Source organism: Diplotaxodon limnothrissa, linkage group LG2, assembly GCF_057381915.1.
Source record: "Diplotaxodon limnothrissa isolate DT_005_m linkage group LG2, D_limnothrissa_male_GT1.1, whole genome shotgun sequence".
NCBI classification, from domain to species: Eukaryota; Metazoa; Chordata; class Actinopteri; order Cichliformes; family Cichlidae; genus Diplotaxodon; species Diplotaxodon limnothrissa.
The window spans coordinates 28,591,293-28,612,058 of record NC_140597.1 but is presented as its reverse complement, the minus strand read 5'-3'; the positions used below and the strand labels follow the sequence as shown (position 1 = coordinate 28,612,058).

At 41.9% G+C, this 20,766-nt stretch overlaps 3 protein-coding genes across 4 annotated transcripts; 1 reads left to right on the top strand and 2 right to left on the bottom strand.

The window, feature by feature from the left end:
* Positions 1–843: 843 nt before the first annotated feature.
* plp1a (proteolipid protein 1a) lies at positions 844–8,637 on the bottom strand. Its single transcript, XM_085361849.1, has 7 exons — positions 8,597–8,637; positions 6,449–6,635; positions 6,159–6,315; positions 5,649–5,817; positions 3,261–3,334; positions 3,083–3,148; positions 844–1,249 (listed from the first exon to the last, which is right to left on the bottom strand). The coding sequence occupies exons 1-7, from the start codon at positions 8,598–8,600 to the stop codon at positions 1,082–1,084; spliced, it is 825 nt and encodes a 274-aa protein (XP_085217975.1). The 5' UTR covers positions 8,601–8,637; the 3' UTR covers positions 844–1,081.
* A 2,683-nt stretch (positions 8,638–11,320) lies between these two features.
* pcdh20l (protocadherin 20-like) lies at positions 11,321–14,329 on the bottom strand. The gene is made up of 2 exons (XM_085369985.1): positions 14,282–14,329; positions 11,321–13,849 (listed from the first exon to the last, which is right to left on the bottom strand). The coding sequence occupies exons 1-2, from the start codon at positions 14,327–14,329 to the stop codon at positions 11,321–11,323; spliced, it is 2,577 nt and encodes an 858-aa protein (XP_085226111.1).
* Positions 14,330–15,575: 1,246 nt separating this feature from the next.
* LOC146638598 (regulator of cell cycle RGCC) lies at positions 15,576–18,574 on the top strand. 2 transcript variants are annotated; one of them, XM_085369984.1, is made up of 5 exons: positions 15,576–15,640; positions 16,403–16,567; positions 17,231–17,311; positions 17,934–17,996; positions 18,548–18,574. In XM_085369984.1, exons 1-5 carry the CDS (start codon positions 15,619–15,621, stop codon positions 18,553–18,555), a joined length of 339 nt encoding a protein of 112 aa, XP_085226110.1. In that variant the 5' UTR covers positions 15,576–15,618; the 3' UTR covers positions 18,556–18,574. The 2 variants fall into 2 exon arrangements, with proteins under 2 accessions (XP_085226110.1, XP_085226109.1); XM_085369983.1 differs by lacking the exon at positions 18,548–18,574 and having other exon boundaries at positions 17,934–18,304.
* Positions 18,575–20,766: the final 2,192 nt, after the last annotated feature.

The window sequence follows — 20,766 nt, the reverse complement described above, 5'->3', positions numbered from 1 at the left end:
TAACCTTCAGTATCACGATACCATCTCCTGTGTCACTGCAGTCCTGCCTAATGTCAGTATTTTTTTTTTAATGTTGCTGTAATATTGAATGTAAAAGCTGATTTTTAATTTTTTGTGGGCTTGTCCTTGTGTAAATTGTATTCATTTTATAATGATGTACAAAACAACACCTAACATCCGTTCCCCCTTCAGTGCTCAGCCAAGGAGTACGAGTTAAGCTGTGTGAAACTTAAGTGTGTTCATCTTGATTCTGTGTTACTGTAATGAAAAACTTCCCTTCTTATTGCACTGCTGAGTAGAAGCCTGTCACGAATGTGCTCCAGTACTTGGCTACAAATAAATCATGCAAACTACCAAATAAAGACCCTATTTTTCTTTTGGTACATGTTGCTTGAAAATCCTTGAGTGTGTTATTAAAGTTTTAAAAACAATACCTAAACCTGTTTTTAATCTCTTAACAGGTCACTAAAATGCATCTCTGTACTACTGGTTCCCTTTTAGCAGTAGCTACTTCACTTTTTAAGCAGATATCTGTAACGTTTAAAGGTTAAAATGAAGCATCTGGATTTTGGAGCAACATCCCAAATGAAAAACAGCTTCAGATTTAACCCCAAACTGTGCCGTATTTAAATTGCATCAAATCCTTGAGTGTCACTGAATGACTATGTGTGGGAACCTGATGGTGAATGGTGTTCCTCTCCATTATAAACAAAAATCAAACCATGTGCTACATTTTTATTTTCCCTTCATTAGAAGGATCCGCTGCATACTGTCAAATTAGATTGAGGCAGGAAAGGAAATCTTCACATTTGCCTTCAAAAGTACATTTTAAGGAAAAAGTACATAATCTATAGAAATTATTCACATGCAGCACATTGTGTTGAAATAAGGATAAATACGAAGTTGTAATGCTTGGTTAAGAAAAAAAACCCTGCTTTTGTATCATGCCCCAACTGTTGAAATATGCCTCTACAATATTATTAAAGTGGAACAATCTACAAAACAGTGTCATTTGTTGACACGCTCTGGTGTTACAGTTATTGCAGAAAGCTTGTTACCAAAACTACTACAAAATGTCCTTTCACAAGGTGTCAGACAGGTTGTTCTCAGAGTACGGAGAGCGCAGTATCCCTCCTCTGTCCCTCTGCAGTCTCCTATACAGGTCGTAACCTCTCTCCTCATTTTTTGCCCTGTGTCGTAGCATCTTCAGGTAGACTTGGTACACAGCCAAGTGAAGGGAACAGTGCACCTGTGGACACACGAGGAGAGAATACAAAACACCTTACAAAATACCTTGGCCTCCTAATGTGGCAAAAAGCCAAGGATGAACCATCAGCTTCACATTCTGATAATACACCAGACACTGAGGTTTCATAAAGTCTACAAACAAATGTTTTCAGAGGCCATGTGTACAAACAGTTCAAAGCATTCTTCTTTTTAAATTAAATATTACTGACATATGAAAATGAAACTGCTGCAACATGACACATCCAATATTAGAAGCTATGCTAAGCTTCCACTAAGTCTACTTTTTAGGATTCAAAAGGTTTTGTTAGGAATATCCAGATGTTTAAAAAAAAAAGCTACATTAAGTGAAAAACAAGTGTTATACAATAACTACAACAAAATCCCTAAAGAATTAGACACAAAACAAACCTGTCCTTTTTCTATTTAAGTACCTCAGCCATTCATTACCAGCAGGGGGTATCACACCTCAACAAAGTGGTTTTGGGCTTATATTATGAGGTTACTTCAAGTATTAGCACCTAGTGCTTCTGCCATCTCAACATTATGAGAAACAATTTCAGACCTCACTAGATCTAAACAAAAACAAATTGTCCCTTTGTCAATAAGAAACTATTCAAAATAAAATTCCCCTTTGTCCCTTTACCATGAATCCATTTTACATGGTGTTGGTGTTGGGGGTGGGGTCCATGCAGCAGCATGTGGATGAGTTGTATGTGTGTGTTGTTGCTGTCCCAGAAGAGCTACATTGTGGCTCTGGAGAGGTCTGACCCTCTCTTTGTCCAGAGGACCCTGTCCCTTGACATGCAATATAACCCCTGGCAGAGAGTAATGGTGCAGGTGGCCCCAGAACTGGCTTCTTATTGGTTAGCTTTTAAGAAAGACATGACTCCATTGTTGGAGCTTTTCTCCGGCCCGTGAGAAAAGTCCGGGAGGTCAGCATAAGACCGCAAGTGCATGCTTGTCTGCTACCATGGCAGCCAGATGTGATGGTTGGTAGCCATAGTAACCTCTAATCCCCAATTCTTATTAACAGCTGCAAACTACCTGCACATCTTCTAATTTAGTGGTCATTTAATACATATGGTAATTTGTTAAAGTTGTGTTATTTGTGAGTACAGCGGGAGGCAGAAATTCATTTCAAACATTGAACTTGGCAAGTAACAAGAGCAATAATTCACAAATATTTTGGCACAGATTGAAAAACATCAGAAAAAATGAAAGTACGATTTCAAAGCAGAAATTACACCCACAAAAAAAACATAAAACCGTTAAAAAAAAACTTCCTTATAATAAGAAAAGTAAAAATATAACAAGTTTAGAAAAAAATTTATCCAGGAGCAGACGTAGTAGTGTGCACATCACATAAAAAAGAAGAGTTGCCATCGATTTAAACGCCCATGTTCGTGGTGAAGCCAGAAAAGACAGGAAGCTGGGTCCTAACACCGTGCACCTATGCCCTTTCTCCCCAGATACCGCAGAACGGCAAAGTTATAGGTGGTTGACATAGTATAGGTCAGCTATGAAAAGACAAAGAGAAACAAGAGGAATCAGAAAATAAAACGAACATAACAGCTTCTGTAATGAAGCATGTGAGTATAATGGCTGCACAATTTGCTTGCATGGCTGGAACACCAGACATTACAGCATTATTATGATGTTTGCATCAGCTGACAAAGAGGAACAGAGAGCAACAGTACAGAGGTCATCAGTCATGGATGCCTGAGATGCCTTGTCGCCTACACTCTGAGCGTCACTAAGTCACATGAGCCATAACACCAGTGTTATATTACCACACTGCAGCCAGACTGGCCTCAACCTCAGCATAATCACTCACCAGAGCCAGGAGCGTGATGCCAGCGCCGGCAAAGGCAGCGATGTAGAGGTCGTAGGTCATGCGGTACTAGTAGGGGGAGATTATTGTTAGTGAATACAACATGTTGTATTTGTGTTATGTCAGTCAAATTGTACAACATGACAGCAGACCTCGAGTTGTTTCATATTATCGTACTCACTTCTCTTGTCTTGCAGACACTGGACAGGGTCATACCACAAGCTTTCCCTGGTACTGCATTCCATGGCAAGAGTCCTGTTGAAAAAAATAAACTTATGTACTCAAATATAACACTCAATTGCACATAAAAAGATAGAATTATTATATTTTGTTCTTGCTGCCTGAAAAATTACATTAAAGGTCCACAACAAATCAATTAATTTGTTCATTCTAAATCTTTTTTGACTTTCACGGTCTGCGGCGCTCAAATCAAACCACAGAGCCAGGCATGTTAAAATTTATTAAACTTCCACCAAACAGAAGAGTTTGTGTGTGTGTATGTTGGGGACTATTTTCAGCTGCAGATTAATACGCACATTTGATGTGTTAGCGAGTGTTTAACCCTCAGGACAGTGTAATGAAAGAACAAATCACTCAGTGCAACAGTGTGCCTCATTGTGTGGCAAATGTGTTTTAGCCACACTCTGGGGCTCCAGGGATGGCAGCGTTGTGCTGTGGGTCTGCTGACACTTTTAGTCTGGACTGATATCTTGACAGCCATTAGGTGGATTGCTATGAAATTCTGTACAAAACATAGCCCACGGAGCATGAATGAAAGCTGACGTTCTGGGAGATTTTAGGAAAAATGTCTTTAAGTGGCATGCGAGCTGCCACGAAACTCTGTAGCTTACAGAGATTGATGTTCCCCTCTGGATTTCGTCTGACTTTTCCCTCCAGTGTCTTTGCCTTGCTGAGATTTTAATTTGATCAGCACTATGATATATGACAGAACTGCTGCAAAACTAATGAGATCCCAATGACCTCAGGAGCACTTTTTGCATTTACTGCTAATCATTCACAAATGTTACCAAACTAAATAAAAGGTGCCATAGAGAGCGCAATCAAGGCAGCAGACAAGTCTCAACCAGCTCTGGATGGCATGAAAATGCCTCCTAGTACATAAACTTTATAAGAGCTAGGCCTTCAGGGAGACTCAAGTACAAGATGTGAGGCGTCAGGAAGAAGAACAGGAAAAACTACGAATCTAACACGAAATGCCAGTGTGCAGTAAAAGCTGTCGCCACTGAGTCACACATCCAAATGAATGTATCTACAAGTTAGGCAATGTATTTTGACACCATGCAACTTGTACTAAAGTTGAGTGTGGATAATTCAGAAAGGCATGAGCAGGGTTCATGAACCCTTCTAGAGCTGCATTGGGCTCGTCGGGCTATTTTAAGTGGCTCCAGTGAAAAATGGAAATGAGCAATAGTAATTTTTTTTTCAAATCATAGCTTTAGGCAATTCTTGATTATAAAAAAAAAAAAATATATCTCCAATTATAAACACAGAATTTAAGGTCAAGTTTTAATAATTTGGTACCTAAAATGTACATCACAGTGTTTGACTATCACATGGCACCTTATCCTCTCAAATTTGCTGAAGTCGGACTGCAGTGGCTTGTATGGCTGTATACATAAATAAGTAGTTCTGAGTCCCTATAGTTTTATGCATTCAAATCCAAATAAAGTAAATCCACAGAGGAAAAAGAGAATTTAGAGCTTTCACCACTAATGCTGCTGGCTTACTGGTAAGCCTGATCTCAGCAAGGACTTTAACCGGAATTAAACTCAAACTGCCCCCCCCCCCCCCTTTTTTTTTTTTTACTATGATGCAAAATGTTTTATCATTAAAGTAGACCGATTTTAATTTGATTCATTTACAAAAACACTGACTGATGAATGAAATGCACGTATTCTCCAACTAGTACAGGTGTAGACTTTTTCTTTGTTCCAGTTTCAAAAATGCAAAATGCCAACTAATCATTTCACATGTGTTAAAAGATCAAATAAGTTTTGTCACACCATATAAACTTTTGGGGGTCAAAAACTTCTCAAAAATGCCTCTTTTGGCAGTTGAGTTTTCCCACCACTGACCACGAGCAACAATATATTTGCAAGCACCTCAGCTAACTACATTAGCATGCTAATAGTGTCAACACAAGGTGTGTGGCCTACTGTTTATGAGGCCATTACTGTAGCAAAACTACACGCACAAATAGTTTTGCCACAGTAATAGCCTCATAACCGTTTCCCCTCCAGCTGCTTTGTCTCTGTATTAATTGTTATATTGTTTGCATTATGTCCTTAGGTTAAGCCTCAGACAGCTGTGGGAATGGCTGTTGACCTCGAGCGTGCTAAAGAGTTTTTGAACAGTGGAGGTTATAGCAGAAACCATAATCAGGATTTAATTTTCCCAATTCTTTGGCAAGAAATCATCACTGGAAATGGCCGTTTCAAGAGATTTGTTTACAGTAAGATAAATATGCCGTGTGTTAACAGGTTTGCCTTATGTGAATGGATTTTGCATGAGGAGGCCCAACACTGACTGCGATGGGAGTTCCTCTTACCGTACTGTCTCGCATCAACACAAAGCTGGTTGATACTTGCTGGGGTCTCAGTCAGAATATCAATAGTGTGGCAGGTAGCATCCATGTTGTAGAAGAAGTAGACTGGCAATGCCGAGAAGGCAAACACCAGCAGCCACAGCACAGCGAGCACATACGTCATCACTATAAACTGCACAAGGAGAGAGCAGGCCACAGATTAGGGTGCATTATCATATTAAATGGATGCACACAATCTCAGAGTGTTTTTATGAGGCATGACTCACTTAATAGCCACGCTTGTTTTTCAGGTTAGTTCTACTTATCTCCCTTTTTGCCTCCTCTTCCAACTACTCAAGTCTTAGACCACTCAAACACTCACTGTATGCTTATCTTTGCATGTCCCTTAAGATTTTTTCTTCTTTAGGAGCTTTAAGATTTTTCAGCTCACCACCCACCAGGGAGTGATATATGTATTAAATCCTATCCAATCTGTCCAATCCTTTTTACTTTTCCCACTCAGGGCCCTCTCACCGAGGAGCTGAGGCAGCGGCCGCACATGGTGCTCCTGAACTCTCCAAAGGTTTGCCTTGCAGCGCTCGTAGTGTAGAAGCCCTCGGCCAAAAGCACAATGCAGTAGAGGAAGAAAAAGGAGGCCAAACCATAGATGACATACTGGAAATATTGAATGCTGAGAGTGGCAAAGGAAAAAGAAAATGTTAAGAGGTTAAAAGGGTTAAACCTTCAAAATACAGACGAAATCATGAGAAGTCTGAAGATCAGGTTTGATCACGCTTCGATGATGGAAATATAGGACGACTTACATGTAGGCTAGGGTTATGTAGTCCTGAAGGTTACGTGCAAAGTATGTCTCGATGAGCCTCTCTGTCTCTGTGAGTGCCTGGTGCCCACAACCACAGAAGAGGGCAATGCCAGAGAAGCAGAGAAGTGTGGCAACAAGGGAACAGTACGGCACCCCACCCAAACACCGCATACAGCACTCATAGCAACCTATTAGTCGACATGCAGCGCCATGGAAAACAAAGCATATTATGAACAGCGGAAAGACATAGTACACCATTAAAACGTACGAAATATTAAAGAATATACTGCATGGTTTTTTTCTCCCAAGGACAGGAAATATGTTTTCACTCTTTCAAGCTAATGAAAATTAAATTGTGCCGCAACTTTTAAAATGATCTGTTCAACTAAAATTACTGTCACTGAACTCCGATTTGTGCCATGCAGATAGTTTTGATTGCATTTGTTCTGGTTTTAAGACATCCCTTTATGAGATTGTTGCTTCCACCCCAGCACAGACAAGCTAAATAGTTTTTTGTGTTTGTTTGTGCTGCTTAAAACTGCAGAACAGTTTATTGATCGTTCTTTCAATCTAAACACGTGCAACTCAGAGTTAACTTTGTGTGATTCGTGCCCCAAATATCCAACAGCAGATCCTTTCTACACAAACTATTTCATGTTACCCTTGATAATTAAAAATATAGGGCTTCTGTCAATTTTCATAATTGGGAGTAGACAAAAAGGTTATCATCTGATTTCATAGCACGAACACAGCATTTGGCATAAAATACAGCTGAACTTGGTGGCGACAGAAAACCCCAGAGATAAGAATCATGAAATTTGACAACCCAAAAACCTACCTACATAATACTAGGGGTAAAAAATACAATAAGGAAAAACAAAGCCAGCCAAAGCAACCTTTTAAAGATAAAACATCAGCATTGATCAAGCTGCAGCTGTAAACACACAAGTTCGCTTATTAAGTCTGTGCATTCCCCCCACTAGTCATGTGCTGTTTGAATGGATGCCAAGGGCCACGGGCATGGGGACGTGTCGACTCTGACCCCATCTCACACCCATTCACCAGCCAGGATGGAGAGTGTGAGAAAAGAGGGAGGACGCTGAGGAGAAGGCAAAGCGAAACAGAAAGAGTGGCTGCTTTTGTGACTGGAGAGACAACAGTCTTTGTGCCACACCATCATGGGGGTACAAGGGCCACCAATGTCAAGCAAACAAAGGCCAGAGGCACCTCTGTGCTTTGCGGGCACACACACAAGCATATTCACCAGACTTCCTACTAAGAAGACACAGGAACAAGAAAATGATAGTGGGGAGCTGCCAGTGCTGGAAGAGGATGGAAAAAGCAAACCTAGAAACAAACAATGGAACTGTGTAAATGTGTACATGCATCCACACAGACATGCACAATAGAAGCAGGCAGACTGTAGCTGGTACCATTGCAGTAAACACAGATGGCCGGAGGGGCAAATAGATGGCTCTTTAAGCAAACGCATAGCTTTGTTGGGTGTCTGTGCATGACCAGACATGCAAACTGATTGCATGCGATTCACATAGCGAGGGTTTGTGCACAGAACACAGAGTTTGACAAGAAATTGTGAATAACATAGCTACACAATAAATTATATACAGTACATATAGATAGATTTTTTTTTTTTAGAGAATATACACACACATTGTATCAGCATAATCCATAAGTTTTAACACTAACCTCAGTCAGTCAATCAGGCCGGCCTTCAGATGCACCTTGTGCCAATTAGCCAATTACGAATCACTGCGGCCCTCTCTGGCTCTTTGATTGTGACCCAAATGAAAAGACAAGCCCTGCAAGAATAGTCTTGAAAATGCAAAAGCTGGGGCCAAATCGCCTCTATAAAAATTGAGAAGGATTGCGAGCGAAAGCAAATGCGACAAGGCTCGTCTGAAAAGTAGCCCTGCCATCTCAAGCATGAAATAAATCTCATAATATCAGCCGGTAAGAAGCAGACCTCTACACTGACAAAAAAAGAGAGCCCCCACTTTAATAACTTCTGATGCCCTCTCACTGCTCCCCTCCCTCCCAGAACAATCGCATACAATCAAGAAAAGAAGTGATAATAAGAACATACTACAAGCTAATAAAGGTAGACTCTAGTCTGTGTGAAGTTTCTTACCCATGTCTGGAAAGATGCGTTCAAGGACTTGTCGGCTACTGTCTCGCTGCCCGAACTGCAGCTGGTCCGCTGATGATATGCGCAACTTGTCTCCGGCCCCCGTATATCAATCTCAACTCGCTGTTTTGTTCCCCCCAACAATGGACAGACCCGCCGATGACTGCGAGTGCAACCTTAAAGAAACAATGTCGCTTTTCAATGAACTTCAAGGAGCAGAAATGATGAGGAGGCCGGGGGTCCTTAAACTTGCGGACATTTACTAAGTTCATTGTTGACGCTCATTTGCATACAGACGTGCTCACAGAGAAGAATAGATTTTTCTTCTTCTCGTGTGTGTGGGGACAAACAGTGGTTAGCTAAGACCTTTTTGTCTTAAAAGTCAAAATGCCAACATGTCCAGGCAAATGAGGAATGAGTCGTACATCATGTTGAGTCGAGCTTGTTGTTTCAGACGGTCTACGACAGGGGTGCCCAATCCCGGTCCTCGAGAGCTACCGTCCTGCAGCTTTTAGATGCATCCCTACTCCAACACAGCTGAATCAAATGGTTTGATCTCTTCAGCATGCCATCATGTTTGGCAAAGGCCTGATAACAAGCCATTCATTTGATTCAGGTGTGTGGGAACAAGGATGCATCTAAAAGCTGCAGGACGGTAGCTCTCGAGGACCGGGATTGGGCACCCCTGGTCTACGACCTCTGATTGAGATAACACTGGCTATCATGGTGTTGCCCTTTGAGCGTTCAGGTGATATTCTTACAGGAAATTGACAGATATCATCTGTTTGCAGTGAGATACACTTTACCGTGACTGAAGTGGCATCCCAGCAACCCAAATAAACGGTGTCACGGTTTTTTTTTTTTACCTCTTTTGGAATGTTCCAGCGAAAGGAAAACTATAAACATGTGCACACTTATGAGAAGTGTTTATTTTTTAGCGATCTTACCTAACAAGATAGAGTTTCAATGAGTCCCTTTCGTTTTGTAATATGCAATCACTTATCTGTCACGACAGCTCTCTTTTGTGCTATATAGCCATCCATCAAATGTTCAGCATAAGAAGCAGAAAAAGGGAACATGATTAAGATAAAAATGTCCTTTTTGTGCACATCAAGGAAACATTCCTGATCCCAGGGCACCTGACTGTGTCGCAGTGAGAGACTGTGCTCTGATTCATCTCCTCCCTCTGGCCTAATACCAGAAATGTAAAAACAAAATTAACCCTATTTTGCTTCATTTGCGCCCAGTAGATGGCAGGCGTTGCCCTGCAACAGCATTGTAAGGGTTTGGGTTTAGTTTCGTCCCCCAGTGGACTGTAGTTGGGGCTAAAAATTGGCCAATAACAATCAATAAATTATGTAAAAAAAACCAAAACAAAACAAAAAAACAAACAACCCCCCCCATAAAATAAAAATAAATATACTTTAATATACATTTCTACATGTTTTTTTATGTAAAGATCTGCTGTTAGTCTGTAATTTTTATGTAGCAGTCTTTGTTTCTTCTCATTTGATATAGTAAATCTCACACCGAAGTGTTAATAGATTATTTATTTTTTGAGCCGCCAGCTCTGAAATCCTCAGAGAGGCACCACTCATGTTATACAAGCCTTGTTCCCCACTAACCAGGTTGTTGTACATTGTGTTTTACAGGCTCTGCTTCCCTTCTTCCCTCTAACGCAGGTGTAGCTTCAAAGGATTTCTTAATGGTTTATGATACTGTAAAGATGATTTTAAAAGGTGGGGGAGCTTTTTCGTTTGAGAAAGCTGAAACAATTACCCTGCCCTCTGTGCTCGACTGTGTGTTGACAGATTTGCAAACACGTTTCAGCCTGACTCATTCATACTTTATGCATCACTTAACCTGGTTTGATATTTCAATTGTTCTCCAGCATGCAAATGCATCAGTAAAACACAAGAGCAAGTGTCTTTTGTAATTGTGTCTTTGATCACGGTGTGATTTCACTCCAAACATCTGTTATCAAAACAACAAGCCTGTCAGGTTACTGGGTGCAGTACGGTAGGTTTGGGGTTTTTTCTGCCTTGTTGGTGCGATCCAGCTCTGTGGGTGAAAAGCAGTGCTATCAAGTAACAGGTGTGAGGCGGTTACTTGAGATGTTTTTGTGCCTTCCCTCTGCCGCCTCTCACCTGTCCGTGGCCACCCTCTGCCTCCTGAGCTCATCTCAGAGTTACTTCTTGAGAGACTTTCATCACTTCCCCAACCGAGGAACATTAAACCCTTTTGTGTGTCTAAATACTTTAGACTCTCCATCACTCAGTCAGAAATCTGAGAAAGGACCAATCAACCTAACAGACCATTACTTCAATCTTTCTACCCGCAGGGGTCATGGGCAATAATCCTTAAAGATAATGTCTGTAATGCTGGTAGCTTACCGATGGCCTGCTATGGAATAAATCTGTGAAATACAGTTGAATTTAGTTGTTTTTTTTCAGAGAATTGTCAGGGAATACGTTTTTGTGGATGGCTTGACATATTTCACTTATCAGGTCAACGTGTATATGCTCGTTCCATTATCAGAAAATGGATCAACTTTATTTCTACAGAACCTGTCAGTTTTGCAGTCGACATGTTTGAATACACCGTGCATCACACTGAATCAATGACTTATTACAATGCAAGAAGCCCTTGACAAATACACAGAATACATTTAATTCACAGGACATTTTTATCTTTGAGACTGTGAGCTTTACACATTGCTTGCTGTTATTAATCAGAGTAATATTTGTCTTTTAGCCTGAGTGGAATCTCATTCGCCTCAGTGTATGCTCTCTTGTTCATTTTCAGACTTCTACTCCTCTGTTTTAGGCAGCAAATAACTTTGGCCACAAACAAGCATGTGGACACCAGCATCATACCCAGGCCTATTAACAGAATCACTTTTGAAAATCTGGCTGTCTCCACGTCACAGATCGGTTCCTTTGAAGGGGTTTGAACCAAGTTTAGTGTCCCTGTCCAGGTGGGCACCCGGTCCAAGTGGCAAGGCTCTGTGCTGTCATTGACCAACAAATTCATCCAGACAGTGGTATAAAGTGGAACTGGTTTACCCCCATCTCTGACCACAATGAACAGGTGATGCATTCCCAGGTCTGTATGAAGGAGCTGTTGGCTTAAGGTGATGTTCCCTGACCTTGAATCGATCTGAAAGGGACTTCTGTTTTGCAAAAGCTCCGGTGCCGTAGCTGAGTAAGTAATCTCTGAATTCAGTCCAGAGTCCTCATCGATGGCATAGATCTTTCCTACCGTGGCACCTGCCAGGGTACCTGGAGAGACAGTTAGGCATGAGGAGTTGCTGCCGGGAAGGATCACTTTTGGCTGGTTGTCATTGATGTCTTCCACAAAGATGGTCACTCTGGCAGTGGAAGTCAAAGCAACTGTCTGGCCGTGATCACTGGCCAGCAGGTAGAGTTCATAGCGGTCTTCTGTCTCGCGGTCCAAGTTCCTAGTGGTGCGTAGCATCCCCTGGGTGTTATCCACAACAAAAGGTGCACTGCTGTTTACAACATACAATTCTGTTGTCCCATTCTCCCCTTTATCTGGGTCTTTCACCTCCACCTTCCCCACCTGGGATAATGTTGGAACATTCTCAGGAATGAAAAAGATGAAGTGAGGGGTAAGAAAAACAGGTGGATTGTCATTCTGGTCACGAACGTGAATGGATACAGTGGCCATGGATTCCAAGGGAGGAGAGCCGCTGTCCCGAGCAAACACAGTGAGTCTGTGTACATTCTGTTGCTCCCTGTCTAGAGGAACCAGCAGAGAGAGTTGACCTGTTACAGAATCAATGCTAAACATGGTTGGATTGTAGTTTTCAAGCCTGTATGTCACCATGCCGTTTTCTCCGCTGTCTAAATCTGAAGCCGAGATCTGAAGCAGTGACATTCCTGGCTGATTGTTTTCTTCCACTTGGAGTTCGTAGTGAGGCTGTACAAAATATGGCGCATTGTCGTTGATGTCTGCCACCAGCACCGTGACTACACGTCTAGAAGGAACGATCACAGATCCCTCAGCTGATCTCACGCGTGCTACCACGGAAATATGATGTTCACGATCCATCTCATAGTCTAAGGGCTTTGATGTGGAAAGCAGATACTTGCCATTCTGTGGGCTCAAAGTGAAAGGCACTTCACCTTCAATGGCAAGAAATAAGTCTTTAAAGATGCTGTCACCCTCGAGCTCTAAAACGGCTAAGGCAGTGGGGTGCTGGTTCTCTTGTAACACCATAGTCTGGTTTTGATGCTCCGCTATGAACCCGATCTTGATCGTCAGCTCTTGGTTCGCCTTGGGGAGCACGGATATGGTTACCTGAGTGTCTGCTGGAGGGCAGTGATGGCCGCTGGCTAACACTTTCAACACGAGCTCCTCTGAGTTGTCGCTCTCAAGGTCCCGTGTAAGGCTGATGGACCCGGTGAGACTGTTGAGGCTAAAGAGCGTCTTGACCTGCTCAGAGACTTTGGGACTGAGGGAGTAAACGATATCACCATTTGGTCCTAAATCTGGATCTGTGGCTCTAACCTGAGTGACCACTGTGTTCTTCCGAGAGTCTCCTGGGATGGTGACACTGTGTGGGCTATCAGAGCTAAAGGCTGGACAGTTGTCGTTGACATCTGTCACTGTGACTATTAAATCTGCAGACACACTTAAAGGGTCTACACCACAGTCTGTGGCCACTAGCTGCATCTGAAACAGGTCCCGAGTTTCCCTATCCAGGGCTCTTTCTACAACCAACATAATTAAAGAGCTGTCTTCTTCGATTTTTAAACCGAAAGCTCCATCAGAGCCTTTTAGGTGGTACTGCACCTCTCCATTAGGACCGGTGTCACTGTCCAGAGCCTGAGTATCTAGCAGGAAACTGGTCCCCACGGTCGTATCCTCGGGCACCCCAAGGTGTATTTTGTTATTTTCAAAATGCGGCGCATTGTCATTGATGTCCTCTATGATCACAGAAAACTGTATAAGGTCTTTTGAGGGCCCCACGATGGCATTGTATAAAGTAACACATTCCTCAGCTTTTTTCTCTGCGGGGCAGATGGCCTCGCGATCCATCTTTAACTCAGTGGTATAGAAATTCCCCGTGTTTATGTCCATCCTCAGGTACTTGTGGGGCAGGAGCTGATATGGAGGAGAAAAGTTTTTACTAAGTGATCCAACCAGAGTGTCAGGCTCCAGTTCCTCTGGGACGGAAAACAGGAGAGAACTACATATGATCTGCCTGATGTGAACTACAATCAGCAGCTTCTGACAAAGACAGAAAACAAAAAAACCAGTAAGCAGTAGTCTTTGTAGAGTTACACTATTCTATTTAAAACTTATGATATAAGCTATTTAAAAGTTTTCAACGTGGTGATAAAATTTAAACTTCATGCCTCAGTGAGCTCTTTTAAAAGCAAGCAGCTGCACAATAAGGTAATTCGATGCCTCCCTCTCACTTATCTCCAACCAAGTGCTCTTGTAAACAAATAACACAGAGAATTTAAATAAAAGGAAAATATCAAAGCAGACATTCTTTATTAAAAATGAATAAAGGGTCATACAATTTAACACCTCTTTAGAACATGATGCCGTACAATACACCGAGCACATTCGTGTGTTGCTGCAATATATGACTCAATTAGAAACGCTAATACAGTGCAGATACCATCAAAAGAGATAAACTCAGCTGGCTCTTACCTGCAGTAGTCCGGCACAATTCATATTATCAGGAGTCCCATGGCCCATCGCCCTCACACATGTTAGCCAAGTTCCCAGCAGCAAGTGAATGCTAAGGACTGAGGCAGCAAAATAAAACTGCTGAAGGCATAATTATGCTCCTCCTACAAAACTTACCTTCCTGTCAGGCTGCCACATGGGAAGATGGAGGAACAACAGGTTTACCTGGCTGAGCTGAATTCATGTGCATTAAGCTGGAACTACGAATGCACTGTTGCTTAAAATTACTTACAACTGCACGCACGCAAGCCTGCACACAAACACATTTATGAATATATATAAATATATGTCCACATGCTCGTGCATAGATTTAAAGTGCACGTAGATGTAAACTGTCATAAGAAACAATGACTCCTCAGTTACAATAAAAGTACATTTGAGAGTGCAGTATGTAACCTCTGGTATGCTTTTTTCATGTGCCAAAAAACAAGACAAACAAACAAACAAAACAAACAAACAAACCGAAACGCAAAGCAAAGAAAAAAAAACAAGAAAAAAGAAAATGCTTATTTTCTTTAGGGTTAATCATCACGCTGTTAAGTGACAGTAAACGGTTGGTGAAATTTGACCCGTAGTCATGAAAGCAAGATACATTTACTTGAGATCTCAAGATATCAAAGAACAAGACTGGTTATGCAGCATTTATTTGTGTGGTATTGCTTCACAGCAGGGCTTTTAAGTTTCCCTGACAGTTCCAAAGTACTGCATGACCCATAGGCTTGCTCTCTAAGGCCCCCTACAGACAGAGCAGAGTAGTGCACGTGTGAAAGAAGAATAAAATTTGTTGTTCCGAGTTTTGTTTTGGAGCGTGTGCGACACTTCTCTTTCCTATCAAAGTGTCCTGTGTTTAAGATTACTTGTGTCACAGCCAGGAAATTATATCGGGCAAATAATAATATAATATTAATGTACATAAAACCCAAACCCCCGCATTACGCCGCCTACCCAAAACGGAATAACTCAAAGATTTGACACCCCTCTTTTCTGTCTTCATCTAAAACCCCAACGGATATTTTTTCCCACAGCCCCGCTTACAGCATTTAATGGGTTATTCCAGTCCCACTCTCTTTCACTTGCGTAACAACCTCGTTTTTTTACTTTCCGCCCCCTCCCCATTTCCACTTACAGTCCCCTCGACCTCTGAGGTTTTTAATCTGTGACATGATTGGCTGGGCAGGCCCTCTCACAGAGCGGGTGTGGAAGGCTTTAGAATAAAAGTACAGTAGTACTGTCAGCATCAAACCGCTCTGAACCCAGACACACAGCAGCTTCGTGGCGCTTTTCTTTCACGTCCCGCTATGTCCTCAGACAGTACCATGGGTGAGTCCAACGCCTGCTTGAGACAATAATTTGAATTTATTTCAGTGATGGATCATAGAGCACGCTTTCCCAGCCTTTTATTAAATTTACTAAACAGATAAAAAAAAACACAAATATATGTAAAAGATAGAAAAGCTTTATAGGAAGATTTAAAAATCATCTCGCTGTGACACTTATTTTAAATTCCTAATCCTTTTTGTAGTTGTACTTTTTTGTAATCATACGTATTTACGTATCTACCAAACACACCAAAGTTGTTTTAATTTTAGTGTTCCATAAGGAATTTTAACTTTGAGATATTTATGTGAGCCTAATAAAATGTTAGAAAACCTAAACTGCGTTTATGCAACACCCATTTTTAAAATAATGGTGCCGGCGCTAAAAAAGTTTTTATAGTAGCTCTGATTTATGATGTAATATATATAAATATATTTTTAATCACACTTTGCAGACCAGGTGTTTTACTGTCCGTCTACTGTTTTATATGCCATATGGGAACATGTCCAGTTATCTGATGCAGCACGCTGACATAAACTTCAGCTGGTAGTTTTTAGATTTTCCTTTTTTTTTTTTTTAATGTATATTTCTTAGGTTTAGGAATTTGGTATCTTTGAAACGCCCTTTAAAACATTCTCAGGTCCCCATATTTAATCAAGTCTTTAAAAATATTTATTTCAGTGTTTCTACTATTTTCTTTTACTGCTGAAATAAGCTGAGTCCATCTTGAAGATTTCTTTCCAACTGCTGTCACATTTTCCACAGACTTGGACTTGGAGCTTGGTGAGTTGCTCCAGGAGTTCCAGGATGTGGTGGAGGAGCTGAAGGCCCCTTCTCAAAGCAGACCGCATGCTTACCAGAAAGCATTGCACGAGGCCAAAACTCTCACAGGGCTGAGTGAAGACAGTGGAGTCGAGGACTCAGATTACAGTAAGTTATTCAAAAAAAAAAGAAAGAAAAAAGAATACGTTAGAGAAGTGATTAAGATAATATCTGCCTAATGTACAAAGTGTGGGGGAAGGAAAGTAATTATTTAGTGCATCATGCTGGTGAGTGACATTGTTTGGAATCCCCGTGGACTCCAGTTGAGCCCCTTTATCAGCCCAAACAACTGCAGCTTGACACATTTAATTTGCATGAAATTAGTGGTACAAGAGGACACATCCCTACACACTTCCATTAAAGTGGCTGTTTGTGCTCGTGACAATAGCTGTATACTGGAATGAGCTGCAATTACGGATATCCCATCTTGTGTAATTGTCTTTCCCCCCTTTGTTCTGCATTTGTCGACGGTTATAAGATAAAAGAAGAAACAGTTCCCCCCCCCCCCCCTCTGCTCCCATGTGTCGTCATTATTGAAAGTATTTTGCCCCCCTAACCATTCAACAGGCAAACTGCTTTCAAAGGCCGACACATGGGAGTCACTAGCGCCGAACACTTACCTTTTAATTTTTTTTATCGCATGTTATCATCATTACGTGCAACTCCTGCATTATGTTAGAGTTTTGTCATTGTCACTGATCATTTGCAAGGACTGCCCTTAGTGCTTGTTATCTCCTTTTACTCCCTCATTGCTTCCCTCTCTTCCCCCAGGCAGTGAACCATCTATGGGGAACAGTTTGAATACCAGTGAGGAGGAGCTCCACACAGCAGGAATAACGCTGGCATCAAAAGGTACTGGAGCCTTCTATCAGCTCATCTCCATCTAGATAGCCTCAGTTCTTACAGCGATCACTATCACTTTATAAGAGCTACACAGAAAGCATCTGCAATGCCCTGGAATCTGTCTTGGTTTACACAACAAAGCAACTTCCACTGTGGCTGTGACGTCTCAGCGCTCTTCTTTCAAAGCTCCTGGGTGGAGTCATTTGTGCTGTTATATGCAGTGATGAGACCGGCTCTTGGCTGCGTGCGCATGTGGATTAATGAGTGCTGTTGCAGTTGCATCCACAGACTACTGTTAAAGTTAAACATCAGGTGACCAGAAAGAATCAGTCATATTTTTTCATCAATTTTGTTTGGCTTTACACAGAAAAAGCTTACAACAGAGAGATCCTGGTGGGAACGAGGCTGCCAAGGCTCTTTTTGGAGCTCTTAAAATCAGCTTTATCTCAGTTTGCGTGTTCAGTTCAAACTTTATGTAATGCCGAGACTTAGATAACTTCAGCGTTTGGTCCAAAGGAAATAGGCTACCACTGAACTGAGCTGCCTTTCTCTACAAAAATGTTCCATTGCAGCTCTATTTTTCTTATAGTTTCTTTCTCAAATTCCATTTCTTTCTGTCCTCTTTCTGCAGCCAAGCTGGGAGACACAAGGGATCTTGAGAGTTTTATCGACATGTTGGACCGGGAACTTGCTGGTGCGTATTTAAGAAAATTACACCCTCTATCATCCAATCTTTTCTTGACTTCTTTTGTACTGAGTCGACAAGCCAGCAGGTTGGAGTATGTTACAGTGGCAGAGACGCGCCGACATGAGCGTGGCGTATGTTTTGGTGTTTTGGACTGTGTAGCAGTATCCAGCTTGTTTCTACAGTGTACTGTACCCCCTGCTGTTTATCTCTGAGCACCCTTTATGTGTAAATATCATGTCTGAGGACTCAGGTGGACTATCTACACGCGCTTTAGTGATAATGGCATACTTGACTACATGAGCGTCATGATCCTGCTATCAGCGGTAAAGCAGTGGTGTTCCAGAGGCCCCTAAACACACACGCATCACCCAGAGCATGCACACAAGCAACAGGGAGCAAAGCATAAATCCACTGCTATCAGTGGTCTCGACACAAAGCGAATTAACGTTACAAATTAATCGTAACTCCCCGTGTATCTCTACAAGGCTCACTTAGTCACTGCATATTGATGTGTTTGTTCACATGCCTGTGCTTTTTCTTCTTCTTTCTTTTTGCAGAGATGTGAACAGAGAGCAAAAGTGAGCTACGTACAATAATGGGGGGGGGGGGGGGGGGGGGGGGGGGGGGGGGATAGGGAATAGGCTGGGGGCGACATGACTGGCTACTGCTGAGCAGAAAGAGAGATATACACCAGAGCAGATCTGATGGAGCAAATGGTCCCCTCGCCGCTCCGGGGGAAAAGGTTAACATCCGAAATTAAAAGGGCAGTCCATTCCGAAAATGCAAGAACTCCCACAGACCCCCGGCGATGCTGCGTCCAGCCAGCAAAGACAACGTCCGCCTGCAGCATCAGATCCAGGATGTGTGACATATTCTTAAAATGAGACAAAGCTTCCATCTGTTTGGGCATGTGACAAAAAAGAAAGAAGAAACACAACAAAAACACTGCCTAGAGTATAGAAAGCATGTTTATCCCACATTTTAAAAAAAAAATCCCATAAGTGCAATGCCTGGAAAGGGCTCTAAATCCTCACGGCTGTGTAGTTTTGAAGAAAGCTGAGCTTTGTCTGGATCAAAATCTTAGACGGCACAAAAGTTTTAGGCTAATTTCAAACTAATTTTAATTAGAAGGGCATTTCTGGTGTACAGGTCTTTATGATATTTGTTTTGTTTTAATAATATATAATGTATATACAGATGAATGCATGTAAAAATAAAAAGAGATTTGTAATGAATTTGATGTTTTCTATCCATCCTTCCTTCCAATTATCCTTATTAGTGTTGCACGGGAGCTGGAGCCTATCCCAGCTACCATAGGGCGATAAGTGGGGTACACCCTCCACAGGTTGGTTGCAGGGCTAATATGTTGCCATTTTTTAAAAACATATTCACTCTGTGCAGAGACTCTGGCCTTACTAGCCACATATGATTTGCCACACAAGTCTGAGCGGTTGTCACTTTTCTTAAAAAAAACAGCAAAACACCCAAAACCTCCTGACAGTGTTCACAACTAACACTCAATGTGCCCACATCTTCTTTCTCTCTAAACTGACTTCTGCCATTGTCACACTTCATGTCTCATAAGACCCTCAAATGTTTTTCTTTATTTTTGCAGTTGCTTCCTCTGTGTCTGTTCTGATTATTCTTTGAGTTTCACTTCAGCAACCAGCACAGGAAAACCACAAATTTAGCTCAGACACAGGCTTAAAAAGGAAGTGCGTCAGTGCTGCTGAGAAAAGCAATGCTCATTTAGACTGTGTACTTACTCCTAACACAAATCTAATCTTTGAACTGAAGGCAGGAAACCGCTGCGTTTTGACTGAAATGCAGACTTTCCCATCGCGGTTTTTTCTATACTCTGCTGTCATTTCACGGGCGTGTAGGTGTTGCTAGTGACATGCATGTGCAGGTGTCTCCTCCAGTCTGTCAGAGCGCCACAGAAACACATGAGGGTGAGGTGACTGTTGTGCTTGTAAAGTTGTCACTCTTTGCGACTTGTAATTTTACAATGAGGGACAGAGGCACTGTAACCCAGCTGATCTATGCAAATGTATTTTTAGCCTATGGTAACATGTCAAAGCGGAGTTTCAAATGATTCTGAATGAGGAATTGAAAAAGCAGCCTGAAAAATTTAGAGTCTGCTTATTGCAATCACACACCTGCTTGCTGAAAAACATAGTTGTCAGGGTAGAAGTTATTCGGACTGCCATTGTTTTGTCATTAGGAATCTCTAGGCAGCTATAGCTGATATAATCACCGGCCCTGGTGGTGATATATTATAGATAGACTCCTTGGGTGGGCCTATTTGTTTGACAGCATGTCAGTGACAGAGTCCAAAAGAGGAAAGGCTGGACACTTAAGTTACTGTTCTTGGTCTGATTATGTCTCATTAGAAGACAAAGACAAGTTCCCGCTTTGAACTGTGGCCAACTATTTAACCGTGCTGACTGGGACGAGAGCCGCTTCACCTCAAAAGGTGAAGGAGGAAGAGACAAGAGTGTAGTGGCGAGAGCAAATGACCTTCAAATGTGATGCTACTGTAAAGATAAGAGGAATAATGGGAACCTAAAAGAAAAATTGAGACTGCTCAAAGAGTAAGGAAATACAGAGGGGTAAGCGTGGAGTATCCGGCTTCTACTGTGTTGTCTGTTCCACTTAAGAGAAAGGCCAGACTGACTGATTGAGGCCACAGCTGCTCAGGATAGTTACAAAGCTGGCTTCTACATGATGGAAGTTCCCTCGCAAGCGATGGGCACATCCTGTTTATTTTAAATGA